This window comes from Triturus cristatus, chromosome 8 (genome assembly GCF_964204655.1).
Source record: "Triturus cristatus chromosome 8, aTriCri1.1, whole genome shotgun sequence".
In the NCBI taxonomy this organism is placed as follows: domain Eukaryota; kingdom Metazoa; phylum Chordata; class Amphibia; order Caudata; family Salamandridae; genus Triturus; species Triturus cristatus.
In genome coordinates this window covers 1,452,828,039-1,452,843,838 of record NC_140591.1, presented here as the reverse complement: position 1 = coordinate 1,452,843,838, position 15,800 = coordinate 1,452,828,039, and the positions used below count along the sequence as shown (strand labels likewise).

Genomic DNA, 15,800 nt, shown 5'->3' with positions numbered 1-15,800 from the left:
CCACCCTAGGGTGGAGGCATCCGTTATCACCGTAGCCACCAATGGAGGCAGATGGAAGGGCTTTCCTTGAGACAGATTGCCCTCCACGCTCCACCAAGACAGATCCGCCGCAGCTTCTCCGGAGATCCTCACAGACTCCCTGAGATCTCCGCTGTGCTGATACCACTGCCTGCGGAGGCACCACTGGAACGCCCTCATGTGCCAGCGTGCATGATTGACCAACAGAATGCAGGAAGCGAACAGAGGAAGGACCTTCAGAACTGGAACAACCGCTCCATTGTGGAATAAAGGGATCATCTCCTGAATGTCGAGAATTCTTTGAGGAGGAGGAAATGCTCGACACACAGTAGTGTCCAGTACCGCCCCTATGAACAGGTTGCGTTGAGAGGGCACAAGGTGAGATTTGGGCACATTGATCGAAAAACCCAAGTCGAATAACAGCTGAGATGTTACCTGCAGATGATGTTGCACCATTCTCTGGGGACTCTGCCTTCAGAAGCCAGTCGTCCAGGTAGGGGAACACCGGAATACCCGACCTCCTGAGATGAGCAGCCACCACTGTCATCACCTTCGTGAAGACTCGAGGTGCGGTAGTAAGACCAAACGGGAGGACCTCAAACTGGTAATGTTGCGACCCAACCGTAAAACAGAGATACTTCCTGTGTGACTTCAGGATTGGGACATGAAAGTACGCGTCCTGCAAGTCGATCGACACCATCCAGTCTCCTTGCTGCAACGCTCGAAGAACCTGCGCAAGGGTCAGCATCTTGAATTTCTCCTGTTTCAGGTAAAAATTCAAGACTCTGAGGTCCAGGATCGGACGCAATCTGCCGTCCTTCTTGGGAATCAGGAAATACCGGGAGTAGCATCCCTGACCCCTTTCCTGCTCTGGAATCACCTCTATCGCACCCTTTTGAACCTCCTTCTGCAAAAGAAGCAGATGGTCTTCCGAGCAGTAACCCTGGCAAGGAGGGTAAGGGGGAGGAAACTCCCGAAAGGAAAGGGCGTACCCAGTCTCCACGAGGTTTAAAACCCAAAGGTCGGTTGTAACAGCTTTCCAACCTCGCAGAAAGTGGGACACCCGACCCCCCACAGGTCTCACATGATCTAGGATGGGGAATCTAGGGCTGCTTCCCTGAAGCTTCATTGGGAGCAGAGGAGGCAGAAGATGAAGATGGGTTGAGGCCAGAACCTCTCCGTCCCCTTTGCCTTCCTCTATACGACCTATAGAGGGGATTCTGCTGCTGCTGCGGAGGCTGCCGGAAGGAACGAAATGAGGATCTCCCAAAGCCTCTGAATTTCCTAAGACCAAATCCCTTAGCAGGAGGCTGTAATCCTAAAGATTTCGCAGTTACCCTGCTCTCTTTAAATCTTTGCAAGGCGGAATCCGCCTTTTCGCCAAAAAGTTTTTCTCCGTCAAAAGGCAAATCTACCAAAGTGGCTTGAACATCAGTAGAGAAGCCAGAAGAACGAAGCCACGCTTGCCTCCTAGTGGCTATCGAAGATCCCATTATCCTTGCCACAGAATCAGCCGTGTCAAGTCCCGACTGAATTACCTGCCTTGCAGCAGCCTGAGTGTCAGTAACCACCTCCATAAAAGAAACTTTATCTCCTTCTGGCAGCTTAGGGGCTAATGATTTCATAGAGTCCATCAGAGCATGAACGTAGCGCCCTAGTAAGCAGGTGGCATTAGTAGATTTAAGCGCCATGCTCCCTGAAGAAAAGGTCTTTTTAGCTGCTTGATCAGTCTTTTTAGACTCCCTATCCGCAGGAGTCTGAGGGAAGACGCCTGAAGAATGCTTCGAACATGAAGCTTGCACCACCAGGCTTTCTGGAGAAGGGTGGGAAGACAAAACATGGATCCCCAGGAGCCACCCTATATCTCCTTGCCACCTGTCTGGAGACTGCCGGCGAAGAGAGTGGCTTACGCCAGACGTCCATAACTGGCTCCAAGATAGCCTCATTAAAAGGCAACAGGGTTCAACAGTTGAAGTTGGCGAATGTAGTACTTCAGTTAGAAGATTTGGCTTATGTTATGTTATGTTAAAGGACTTTTATATAGCGCAGATTCACCAACTGGTCTCTTCGCGCTTTGGAGAGGAAGATAGCGCCCTAGTACCGTGCAATAACATAAGAAAAAGTGAGGTGTTATTCTAATGACTCTCTAAACAGGGTAGTTTTAAGAAGTTTCTGAAGTGACCTGGTTCCATAGGTTGATGTGACACAGCAGACGTAGCCAGGATAGATCTTAAGTATATTTATTAAGTTAGTAAAGTCCATAGAATAGCCCCACCAGGAGCAGCCTGCTAGCTGCTCAGCCCATCCTCTCAACTGTCTCACACCACACCAACCTCCAACATTCCAGTCACGTCAACATTCCACATAGAACTCTCACACTGGCTGAGCAGCTAGTTACAAGATACAGGAGAACAGTATTAACCTTACATGAAGATACTACAGTTTCCTGAATTTCAAAAGAAAGGGCTCCTTGCGCAGGTGTTCCGGCAGGTTATTCCACAGATGTGGAAGAAGAGTCGAACAAGCCCAGCCCCCCTTGGAGGTGAGTTTAAACCGAGGGGGGACTAAAAGACCCGCCTCCGAGGACCGCAGAATACGTCTCGGGGTATATATTTGAAAGCGCTCCTTAGTATGCAGGGGCCTGGCCGTATAGGGCTTTATGAGTGATGCAGAGGCCTTTGAAGATGGCTCTTTGCTTCATCGGCAGCCAGTGCAGTTTGGTAAGGAGGTCAGAGGCATGCGCCCTTCTGGGCAGGCCAAAAATCAGACGGGCTGCATCATTCTGCACCACCTGCAATTTCCTGATCAAGTTTAATGGCAGGCCAATGTACAAGGCGTTGCCATAATCCAGCCTTGAAATAATGGTAGCAGACACAATCATCTGCAATGAGGTCGTAGACAGGAGGGTCACAAGTTTACGTAATTGCCTCAGGAGGCCAATGCATGTCCCCACAACTGATGTAACTTGCCTAGCCATGGTGAGATCAGAGTCTATTTTAATACCTAAACTTTTCACCACAGGGACTGGGGATGGGGCAGACCCCAGCTCCCGTGGCCAAAAAAGTTCACACCACGGGCTGTTTTTTGGGGGGACAGTCAGGACCTCTGTCTTGTCGGGATTGATCTTAAGCGAGTTGGCCGACATCCACTTTACGGTAAACCGTAATATATTCTGAACTCTTTCCTGAGCTAGTCTCGAGTTATCAAGTTGTACCAAAAGTTGTGTATCGTCGGCGTAGTTAAAAACTTGACAATCCATGTGTGCCAGGCTCTCCACCAGTGGTTGGAGGTATAGATTGAAAAGGAGAGGGGACAAAGCAGAACCCTGAGGGAATCCGCAGGTCAGAGATCCCTTGTCTGATATCTGTGTGCCCAGTTGTACCCGCTGAGTACGCCCCGACAGAAAGGACTCCAGCCATTGGTATGCTAGTCCCTTAATACCTGCATCCGTAAGACTGGTCAGTAAAATTTTGTGGCTAACCGTATCGAATGCCGCTGATAGATCAAGTAAAATCAGGGCATTCTAAGTTTTCCTATCGGCAGCAATTCTCAGCTCATCCAGGACAGACAGCATCACCAGCTCTGTGCTGTGATGGGCTCTAAAGCCCGCCTGTCTGACCTGGAGCAGCTTATGGTCCTCTAAAAATGTTGAAAGAGTTTTGAGGACATGTTGTTCCAAAAGCTTTGATACAAAGGGGAGCTGAGAAATCGGCCTGTAGTTTTTCAGGTCAGTCACATCCGCTCCCATCTTTTTCAACAAAGGTGTAACCCTGGCTTCTTTTAGGTCAGCTGGTACATAACCCGTTTCCAGCGAGGAATTTAGGAGACAGAGAGTCTGTTTCTCCATGCCCGTGATAGCCATACAAAAGATATCCGGGGAGCAAGGGTCTGCCGGAGAACCCGATTTTACCCTGTTTACCAAATGTTTTAAGGCTAGGGCATCAAGACAAGGGAAATGGGTGAGTTGAACACCCAGCGGAGCTGGGAGTGACTGAACTCTAACCGGCATCAGGGAGCTTCGACCGAGATCAGTCTCTTCGATCTCTAAGAGGATGTCCTTAACTTTACGAAGAAAGAACAATTGGTAAGCGTTACAATCACTGCGGGCGTCTTGGGATATACGTGTCGTTTTTTGGCTCAGCTCTTTCAGGATTCTAAACGTTTCCTTCTGTTTGTTAAGAGCCTCTGAAATCCTATTCTCATAAAACTCCGCCTTCCTTACTAGGATCGCTTGTTTATATGAGGTCAATAGCTTTTTATATGAGACAAGTTGAAAAGGATCATAGTTTTTTCGCCATAGTTTCTCAGCCGGACGAAGATTCTGCTTACGCACTCTAAGCGCTTCATTGAACCAAGGCGCCCCCTGGCCTCTGTCTCTTACTTTGATCTTCCGCTCTGGCGCAAATTGGTCAAAGGCTTTACAAAGGGTGGCCTTAAAGAGATCATAGACTTGATCTAAGCTACCCCCAGTGGTGTTAGAAGTGGAACAGGTGAGGAGTGCCATTAACTGCGCTGTCTCTATTTTTTTCCAGTCTTGTATCCACTTCCATACCGGCGGATGCTGAAGGAATGGGCTCTCAATCGGAACCCAACAGCTAACTATTGAATGGTCCGACCAGGCACAGGGGTTAATACTGGTTAAAACTGCCAGTGGCTGTGAGGTCCAGACGAGATCTAAAATATGGCCTTTAATATGGGTAGGTTTATCAACTAATTGAACAAGATTAAAGGATTGTAATACCGCTTCTAGCTGGCTGGCAGCGGGCACTTTTTGTGACTTATCCCACTGGAAATTGAAATCACCTACCAGTAGACTACGTTTATACCTAGAGCATAAGTCTGAAACGACTTCCAAAAAAAAAGTCAATAAACTTAGTGGAAGTCTGTGGGGGGCGGTAGGTTACCATTAATAGAACACACGAGTTTTTAAAAGTAACCTTAATTCCCAGTAAATCTGCGCCCTCGATATTTTCGGCCAACACCTTAGTTACCGTTAGGTGTTTTTTGAAGAGGAGGGCCACCCCTCCTCCTCTTAAATCCCCTGTCCTATTATGCCAGAGAGCATCAAAGTTCTCAGGCAGTGCCGCAATTATATCGGGAATGGAGGAGTCATGTAGCCAGGTCTCCGTAAGGGCGAGTACATCTATATCACTCTCCTGGAGGAGGGAAAAAACTTCCAGATGATGTATCTGGAGTGAACGGGTGTTGAGGAGTATTATTTTTAGTCCCGGTGATTTATTCGAGACTACAATGTCGTAGCCCGGGCGCGTAGAGGGCAACAAAAGGTCCGCCTTGTTTTCCCGTGGAAGATTTTCCCGATGTAATCTCTTTAAAATGTGCCTTTCTAGGGTGTGACTCCCTGTGTCAAGTGCAATTAATTCTACAGTCGAGTAGAGCTTCGAAAGACTAAGGGGTCTGGCCGGCGCGCCGATGGCGCGCCCGCGCTGCGCGCTTGCATCTGCAGAGTTTAAATAGCAGATGCAGGCTACAAAAACGAGGGCGCTAACAAAAATGGCGCTAGGTCTGTGTCCTCAGCAAAACTGAAGAGGGACAACCGGTGCAGAACAGCCTAAAGAACAGAGCCCAACTAAGCACAGTAAAAGACAAATAAAATGTCAGTAGCAGCAGATATTTGTTCCTTTATTTTAAAAACGATTATTTTAAGCCAAAAATTTAAAAGAAAGAGGGTGCAATGTGCAAAATGCAGTGTAAGGGACAATCGGTTCCCTTCAAGATTTTAAACAGAAAATACAGGCAAGGTAACTGACAGCAATTAGCAATGGTAACACGGAATTTCAAAGCCTCAATCTCTCCTTATATTCAGCAGAGGGTAACTGCAAGTCCAGCAACTCTGCGGCCTTCTTAATAACTAAATGATAGGGAGCCAGTTCTTGCGGTGGCGCGGATCTAGTAGAAGAATGCTCCCACTCCGGAGTTGTATCAAGACCACTAGCATCTTGAATGCCTTCAAAGTCGTCAGAAGATGTATCCACCTCACCTTCTTCCACTTCCTCCCTATAACGCTCCTCTTCCAAGACTCTCTGGGCCTCTCTCCTTGAACGGATCCGAGGAACCGGCGTCGGCGGCGCCAGACGCGGAGTCGGTGGAACCGAACGTGGAGTCGGCGGCGCCGGACGTGGAGCCGAGGGAGTCGGCAACGGCGTCGAGGAGGGCTCCGAAGAAGGCCGATCCAAACGAAGCCGAGATGGATCACCAGACGGCGCCGGAAACTGCCACGAAGGAGCCATCGGCAAAAAGGGCATAAATGGGGCCTGGGCATAATGCTGCAGCACTCCCAAGGTGTATGCCATAGGACCCACGGGACCAGATGGTGCACCGGATGGGAAGGCAGCCCGTTGAAAAATCCCATACATCGCATTAAGAAAATGCTTCGAATCCTCACCCGGAGTCGGGAACTGCGGATAAGGGATTGATCCCGAATCCGGCTGAGGAGTACCTGGAACCGGAGCCAAAATGTCCTAAACAGGAGCCACAGGATCAGCCGGCTCAGGAGAAAGCTCTTTTTCTTGTTCCTGCTCGACGTCAGAAGCAGAAGACTCCACTGGCGCCGGTGACTGCGCCGGAGTCCGCTTCGGCGAAGGTGACCTCTCTGGAGACTTCCTAGGAGATGGAGAAGGAGATACAACATACTTACTTCGATGTCGAGGCGACTGCGATCTCGAAGTCTTGCTCTTCGAAGACCGGCGCCGAGAGCTATGCTTTCTTTTCTTATGATGCTTCTTCGACTTCGAAGACTGTGAAGTCAACGACTCCGGCCTCAATCTCTCCTTCTTCCTACCCCTCTTTTCCTTCTCCGCCTTGGCCATGAAGAACTTCGCCTCTCTCTCCTTCAAGGCCTTGGGGTTCATTCTTCTGCAGCTGGAACAGTCCTCCACGTCGTGGTCAGAAGAAAGGCACCACAAACAATCTTCATGGGGGTCAGTCATTGACATGTGGCCCCCACATTCCCTACAAGGTTTGAAACCTGACTTCCTAGTCGAAGACATGGTGAATTCACAAACAGTAACCCACTACAAGACTACAAAGTAGCAGGAGAGTGCTGGAAAACCGTTACGCGTCGACGGCGTGGAAAAAAGGGAACTGACGTCATCACGCCGACGTGGCTCTCTTATGGCTCCGGTGACGTCATGCGGTGTCGCGAGCGGAGCCGAAGCATTACGACGTCCACGTCGGCGTAGAGAGCTGGGGAAAAAAGTTCAGTGGAATGCTGCCGCAGGGGATATTCACAAGGTGAGGAATCCACAGGCAGATACTGTATCCACCAGAAAAAGCGTTACCGAAGGTAAGTAACTTGTTCGTCGGGTTCTTCTTGTAGCACAGAAACTCACTTCCAAGGGCCCAGGAACTGGAATCTACACCACTTGGCAAGTAAGGCTCTCAGCAGATGAATCCACTGGCAGATGTATCCATCAGAAGACTAGCAACTTCGAAACCAGTACCTGTTTACAATTCTGATGCTGTGCCACTGCTTGCATCGCAGCCGTGGTCCCTGCTTGATGCAACGACCATGACTAACACCACAGGCTCCAATGCCGCCACATTGTAGACAGGCTCACCGGACATCTTTCCAGGCCACACCGCTCTTCTACAGCCATCTAGAGGAGGAGTGTTCCAGAGTTTATGACCCTCCGTTGCACTGCCTGCATGACTGAGTTTGCCTTTGGATGACCTACAATACAGACTGTTGTGTAGTTTTGTGACTTATCTTTCTCATCCATTCTTGGTACAACTGTCTGTGTCTACTGTTGCTGGAGTTTGCATCCATTTTATGTCCACTTGACACAGATCATCTACAACAGGAAGTGCTTTGACTTGTCCCCTACATAGTTCCTTGAAGTTGTATAAAAAGCAGTCCTTTAGATGTGTCGACCTGTATTGACTGTGAAGAAATATCTGAGAACTGTTCGATCTGATGGGCAGGTTTTTTATGGTGCTGGCACGGAGGCTCAGACAGAGCAGAAGGTACCAGATTCTGTTATTGTTTCCTGGATTTTCATAGGCTGGGTCTGCTAAGCAGATGATGTTGGTGTGGTTCACAGGGAAAACAAGTATAATAGACTCATCATAAGCCTGAGGTCGTTGACTAGTCCACAGGATTCTTCATACTGCTCCTCATCTGGATCATACATCAACTGTACTTGATCATAGTTCGTGCATTGCTGCTGAAATCTGAGGTAGTTTGGATGATATTAATAATATTTTTCCCTCTGTGGTGAAAATCCTTGCTTTTCCCCTGTGTCCTGATATTTTATTTCTACATGCCCAGGAATAAACTGTTCCATAGGGATCATCTGGATATGACTACTCCTCTTCTTCGACCTTTGTTGTCAGCAATTTTGTTGGTGGCATTGGTGCTATTTTACAAGGTGATGTACGTTCTAATGAAATGTCCACTATGGGGTTTCCTCTTCCTTGGGTCTCTGTTTGACAGGAACGTTATCAGTGGGAGTTTCATCTATAGATCAGTGGTCTTCGTCAGCAGCATTTCTGTTGTTCGGCTGGTCATACACTGAATTAATGGTCATTTCATTGACAAATTAGTGCCTGGGTGCATCATCGATGGGCCAGCCATCAGAGAGGTAGGCGATGGAGCATATGCTAATTTTCTTGGCTAAGGATGGTAGTATCCATGCTTCTTATTTGAGGCAACTGTAGTGGATTGTTCGTCAATGTAGGTCTCCGGTGTTGTCGATAGTGGTTTCTTCGACACTGTGTCTGAATTTGTTTTCTTCAATTTAGGAGACAGCAGTGGAAGCATTTTTGGTGACTCTTCTCTTTTCTTCTGCCCATGCTCTGGTGATGGGTAAGAAGGCTTCTCGTATTATTTAGAGGATTTAAGATAAAAGTGGGACCTATCTAAACAATGGGAGAGAAAAGCTCTAGGTCTCACTTCCACACAACTTATGGTAGAAATCTGAGGTGAGATGGCGTCTGGCAGGGGTGAGGATGAGACATTGACTGAAGTTTGAGTCTTATCGAATGAGGCAAGGGTGATACTAACGTGGCACTTTTATGAGGCCTTTCAGGCAGATAGTGGCTGATATTGGTGGGGTGAAGTTACAGTGCACCTCCCCTCTCGATGAAAGAGAATGATTGACGCATATAAGTCTATGAACAATCCAATGCTGGAGAAACTGTCTTCCTAAGTACAATTTAATCATTCTCATCTTCAAATTCCTTTACTGTAGAGTCATAAGCTTTCCCTGCAGGTACTTATTCAGTACAATATAACGTTGTTTGTTTCTTGAAGTTATGTAAAGCACTCCGGACGAAAGCATAAAGGATCAATTCAATTTAAAGTAGACTTAGTGTTGTGACTAAATGCAAAATATATGGGAACATTTTCATAGGCTGCAAACACTATTATCATTATTAAGAATCTACACATCTAACCTCTTCTGTGCCCATGACGAGATAGTCTCGTCATGGAGCACGGTCGCGCTGTGCCCATGACGAGACTATCTCGTCATGAAACCCGCCCACTAATGAAACGCCCGGCACAGGAGGGGGAAAGGGCGTGGCACAGAAGGGGTTAATATATGAGTATGGAACAGTAGGAGGGCCAAATACAAACTCAGTAACCTCGTAATCTTAGCAACTCTCAAAGAAGTTATGTTCCAGTGACTAAGTCGCAACATTAGATCCTATAGAATAGAGTTCCAATCCTAGCTCTTCAGGAGGACCAAAATGTGTGGCTTAGTTTAAAAGTAATTGCCCATATTCACTTCCCTGCCAATAGGGAGTGTTTTAATCTCCAGCTAAAACAGTGTTAAGGCTTTATAAAAGCTTCAGACATTGTATACTATAAGCAATGTAGTTTCCCTTTGAGGGTCATCGCTTTTGGAATGAAAGAACATGCTACATGTTAACAATTAAAGTATAAAGAACACAAACAAGATGTATATGTTTGCACTAGGAACACAGTAAAAAAGCCTCTAGTCGCTGGGGAATAGAAAACTCCTGCCAGTCCCATGTAAAGGATGTCTCCTATCACATGAATGTTCTGCAACTGCATTTGGAAGGATTTTGCAAAGTTCACAGTTAAAATAACAGATCAAATTGACCTGGGGGAGTAACACCAAGTTGCGGTGTCAACTAAAGGATTTTGGGGGCGCTCTGCAAGGCATATGTTTAGGGTCCCTGCTTGGAACAACTTCACATTTAATTGTCCATTTCCTATTACATCAATGTCACATGGTGCCAAATATTTTGAGTTAGACGTTAAACTTTCAAAACTAGTGTCACGCAAAGTCTTAACCAGGACCACAAAAATACTTGAGATGACACTGGGATGACAGAGTCAACTGAAGAGGAAGACAGACAAAGAGGAGTGGTTTTGATTGTGAAATAGAGAGAACAGACAGAGGCCCAGTAGCGAGAATGTTCACTACACAGGTGATCCATGGAAGTTGAGGGTCCTGGGCAAATGGCCACTTTGCCTATGCATTAAAACACCTCTACCAAGTTGAGCAAGGCTGTAGCTTTGAAGAAAGTCTTTAGAAGTCGATTGTAAAAGTAAGGGTAGCAGAAGAACATCTGTAGCCCCAGGATGCCTGGCACCATAGCTAGAAGTTTTATGAACATGCTTGAAGGTGTGTTCAGATTAGAGGGCTGCTATTTTCAATGGCAATGTTGACCACCCATGGTCAACAGGAGAAAGGAACCTGTGAGTCTGGGGAAAGATGTGAAAATAGCCATCACATACATAAATAACACAAGTGGTTATATGGCTGCAAAGCTTATCGTTTGTGTGCCTGTATCAGCATCTTGAACATCTGGATGGAGATTGGAAGAAGTCCACCGCTGCAGAAAGAAAGTGGATGCAGTACTAACCATGCCCATTTCTGAGATAAGGCACAAGTGCTACGGCTCACAAAAAGAATAGTATTTCCACGTCTGCCAGATGTTGATGAGCTTTAAACTATTGCACATGTGATTCTGACATCTGGGGAAGCTGTACATTATAGCCTTTTTATTCTTGACAGCAACCATAAACCCTGCATGATCGGATAGTGATGCAAAGTGATCCCTTCAGCAGGAGTGGTATGAGGCCCTAGAGATAGAATGTCACACCAAGCCAGGGGCAAAATAAATGAAAGTGATATATTTGCCTCCATTGACACCCTGGGCACATGCTTGGCCTGCCCTCTAAAATACCATTCAGACTGCGGGGGGAAAAAGAGATGCTTGTGTACACAAGTTAGTAAGAAAAAAGTACATATTTAAAAAATGTAAACAGTTTATTCAAAATTAATAATACAGCATACAAATAATATATACCTGTCCAAGCTGTATGTGAGAGATAAACCTGTGTAATTAATCTGTGTCTTTCAGGACCAGGATTTCGAAAGTCTGAAGGCTTTGGGTGAATCACTTGCACCTGTCCATCAGGATACACAACCTACGAGAAAAAGTAGATTACTAAATACTGATTCATACTAAAAAAATAAGTGCATTAATATATTTAACCATCAAACTTGGTTACCCCAAAGCCTCAAAGTTTATGCTAGCAACTGTAAAAACAAGAGCAACAAATGTGTACTTCTTACCAGTAGCTACTACGAATAAGTTACTTACCTTCAGTAGCAATCTTTCTTGTGGATACTCTATCTTATCTCTGATTCCTCACCGTGTGCCAGACTAGATCCGGAGATTTTTTTCTGAGCAATTCCCTTGCGCTCACATATATGCGGTCGTGGGACTCCGCATTGACTCTGTCCTGCTGCGGAAGGGATATTGGGGCCACCATTTAACCTCCACCATCACGCATCAACAAGTTTCTTTCTGATACTTGCCTGTACTGTCAGGCGTGGATCCCTCAGGAATTAGATTGTAACAGATCTCATAAGTTGGAATCTTTTCGCATGGACCATAGTAGTCCATTTCACAGAATGGGGAGAAAGGAGGGCCAGTAAGGAATCTGCGGTTTGAAAGAGTAACCAAAAGACCAACAGATAGGGTGTTATCAATGGTAAGCAACTTGCTCTTCTGATGGATATTTCTAACTGCAGATTCCTAATATTGTGAATAGATACCAAAGCTGTACCTCCCCAGGTGGTGGGTCTGTGGAACGGCTCAGACCAGAAAGTCCCGCAGGACCTAACGGGCAATGTGCCCATCCTGCAAGACCAGGCTATCTAGACAGTAAAGCTGTGTGTACTGACATCGAAGTTGCAGCCTGGCAGGTGTCCAAAAGAGGAACGTCACACACCAGCGCGGTGGCAGCCGCTTTGACTCTGGTAGAATGAGCCCACAGGACTTCTGGAGGCTGTTTCTCTGCCAGACCATAGTAAATCTTTTTACAAAGAACAATCCATACTGCTTTTCCTTTCTTCGCCCAAGAGAAACCCACAAAGGGCTGATCATCTATCCGGTCATGCTTCGTGCGATCAATATAGAAACTCAGAGCTCTTCTAGGGTCTGGGAGATGGAGTCTCTCTTCCTCTTTGGGCAAATGAAGAGTGAAGAATGTCAGCAGGGTAATGGACTGACATATGTGGAAAGGTGTAAGGTGTACCAGTTTGCAGCTGCAAAGATGCCATTCGTCACAGCTCAATCACCAAGCATTGAGGTGTAAGCAGTATGTTTGCTGCTGCAGCTGCGACAAGAGATCCTCTCGAAGAGACAGCTAGACCGGAGGACAGATGCTCATCGCTAAACATTCTGGGTATTACTCTCCTGGCCCACTCTGGAGCCACTAGGATGAATTGGGTCCTGTCGTTCTTCATCTTCTTTAAGAACTGTGAGCAGGAAAGGTGGTGGTGGGAAGGCGTACAGGAGTCCCAAGCTCCAGTCTAACTGAAAGGCATCTCCGTGGGAGAAATGACATTCGAACTCTAATGTGCAAAATGTTGGACAATGCATGTTTTTAGCGTTGGCAAAAAGATAGAGTCAGGGTTCTCCCCAATAGTTTAAGGCGCCATGTGAAACCTCGGAGTGTAGACAACGTTCGTCATCCTCTAAGCACCGCCGACTGAGTCAGCCCTGGTGTTTAAAGATCCTTCCAGGTTGTGTACCAATAGAGATATCCCTTGGTGATTCAGCCAGTTCCAGAGGCATAAAGCCTCTTGGCACAGGGCCCATGACCCCACCCTGCCCTGCTTGTTTGCAGTACCACATGGCAGTGATGGTGTTTGTAAGACCATTCAGCTGTTCCCCTTGATGGAAAGCAGGAAAGCCTTTAGTGCCAAGCAAATCACCAGCAACTCCAACCAGATGATGTGGAAGCGGGTATCTGCCGGAGACCAAAGGCCTCTGATCTCATCTCTCCTAGTTGACCTCCCCAACCTAGAAATTATGTATTCAACACAATTGTTAGCTCTGGATGGTGTAGGAAGAGGCGTCTGCTGCTGTTCCACCTTCATTCCATCAGTCTCCTCCAATGTCAGGATGGATTGCGACATGTTCCTTTGGTGCTGTGCCCACTGAGACTTTATATTCCACTACACAGCCAGCACAGGCTACCTGGTGTGGTCCACAATCAGGATGCAAGAGGCCAAGAAACCACAGAGGCGCTCTACGAGATCCAGGTCCAGGATTGAAACATTGGGATCTTAGCTCACTGAGACGGATTGAGGGCTTGGAAAAGCACTGTATCCAGGATGGTTCTAATGAAGGGGAGCTTCTCTGAAGGAGTTAGGAATGACTTCGGCACGTTCATGGAAAATTCCAGCAATGTTAACATGTCAGTTGTCTGGAGGTGGACCACAGCTTTCTGAAGGTGAATTTGCCTTCGGCAACCAGTCGTCAAAGAATGGGAAGACTGGTATGCTCCACCTCTGAAGGAGGGCAGCAACCATCACTTTTGTGAAGAACCGAATCATACTGGTGAGGCCGAATGGGGGCTGAGAACTGAAAGTGCTAGTTACCTACCTGAAACAGGCAACGCCTCTGTGACTAAAAGACTAGGATGTGGAAATAGACGCTCAGCAGATCCAATGCCATTATCCAATTTCTAGGGTCTTGAGCAAACAGAACTAGGGCCAGGATGAGCATCCTAAACTTGTCCTTCCTGAGGAAGAAGTTCAGAGGATGAGGTCTCGGTTCTCCTTCAGTACCAGAAATAATGGGAGTAACAACCAGTCCCGACTTCTGATACCACCACCCTCTCTATGGCACCCTTTTCAAGAATGTTTGAACTTCCCTCTTGCAGCACGGACAAGTGGTCCTCCGTGAGGCGTTGTTGTGTAGGAGGCATGTTTCGAAGGGCGGAGAGGAAAGATGGATCCATTCTGGACAATATTGCGCACCCATTTGTCTGATGTGATGCACTGCCACCGGAGGGAAAAAAGGTGATCCGACCTCCTACCAAACCCCCTTGCGCCACCAAGGACAAATTAAAGTAGTTTTGCGGCAGCTGGGGAGGGAGGTGCAGGGGTTTGGGTAGTTTGTTGCACTTGGGGGCTCGGATGCTGGCAGTCAAATCTCTGACTTCTGCCTTAAAAGGCCTGTGAGGTCTGTTATTGCTGAGGCAATGTTTGGCATGGCCTCTGCTGGAACTCTCTTCTGAAGCCCCTGGGATGGTTGTATGTTGCTCAAGAACCCTGTTGAGAGAATCCAACCATAGTGATGAAGAACCACACTGGTCCTGCCTGCCCCACCCAAGCAGTCAGTAGTGTCCAGGGCCGAGTGTATGACATACTTAGCTGCATCCTCACCATCATGTATGATTTATTGAAGGTTAATTCTAAGGCGATCTGGGACTGCTGGCAAGAATTCCACCACCATGTCCCACAACGTGTGCAAATAGCATCCCAGGAGGCAGCTGGAGTTCACAGAGCATAAGGCAAGGCTGGTAGAAGACATACGTTTGGAAAAAGTCTCCAAGCATTTCGACTTCCTATCTGGTGGGGTGATTTTTAAAAGCGTTAGGGTAGAGCCTTGTGGTAGGGGTATGGACCACCAGATTCTCTGGCGTGGATGTTCCAGAAGAAAGCCTGGGTCTTCAGGGACAGGCCTGTGTCTCATAGCCATATGCCTATTAACTGGTAGGCAAAATCCTGGCTCTGCCCAGGTGCCCGGCAGTGTATCAATGAAGACCCCATTAAAAGGCAGAAGGGTTCCTATAAGATCTGCCTGGTCTGCAGGACCTCTGTTTAGCCTTTTTTCTTGACCTAAGTAGAAGGTAGTTATTGGTTTTAGACCTCCGCTGCTCTCCGAATGACCATGGTAAAGGAGGCAGCCTCTTCCGGTGATGGGCTAGTAGTCAGTGAATAGAGGACAGTGTCAGCGAAGGTTTTCAGGCTACTGGGTTCAAGGAGGTTCAGAAGTAGATTCTCATCGTCATAATTTGTAAATTGTAGTACAAATAGATTTTCATCATCATAATTTGTAAATTAAAGTATCATTTGGGACAGGTAGTCTGCCATGTATAGGAAATATCTCAGAATCTGAAAAAGTAAAGGGTAAGGAGGTTGCAACTTTGGTGGGGGTCGTGGCGGATTTGCTTCTGTGTCCAAAAGGACTATTGGCTCCTATTCTGGCATCAGTGGCATTGATGCTCAGGGCTCTTGAGTTGGTTGTGGCAAATCCAGACCATTAGAGTAGCGCCTTGCAGTTATACGGGACACTACTGGGCTTAGGTCTGTCCACTGACGACAGAACCATTCAAGACACTGACTGTGGCCCTCGACCCTTTTTTAGGATCAGCCTGCGCTAAGCCCAATACCCCTTAGAGTTGTTCGCCAACGTATGCATTGACGCCCACATTGCAGCCTGGCAGGTGTCAAGGACAGGCACTCTGCATTCCATTGTAGTGGTAG

At 47.2% G+C, this 15,800-nt stretch overlaps 1 protein-coding gene across 1 annotated transcript in view; it reads right to left on the bottom strand.

Annotated features, from left to right (window-relative positions):
• Positions 1-15,800, bottom strand: part of INTS4 (integrator complex subunit 4) — a 347,032-nt gene that overhangs the window by 11,882 nt on the left and 319,350 nt on the right. Inside the window, exon 22 of the mRNA XM_085623249.1 lies at positions 11,320-11,440. Coding sequence (XP_085479375.1) covers positions 11,320-11,440 — 121 coding nt within the window. The remainder of the gene's footprint in view (positions 1-11,319; positions 11,441-15,800) is intronic.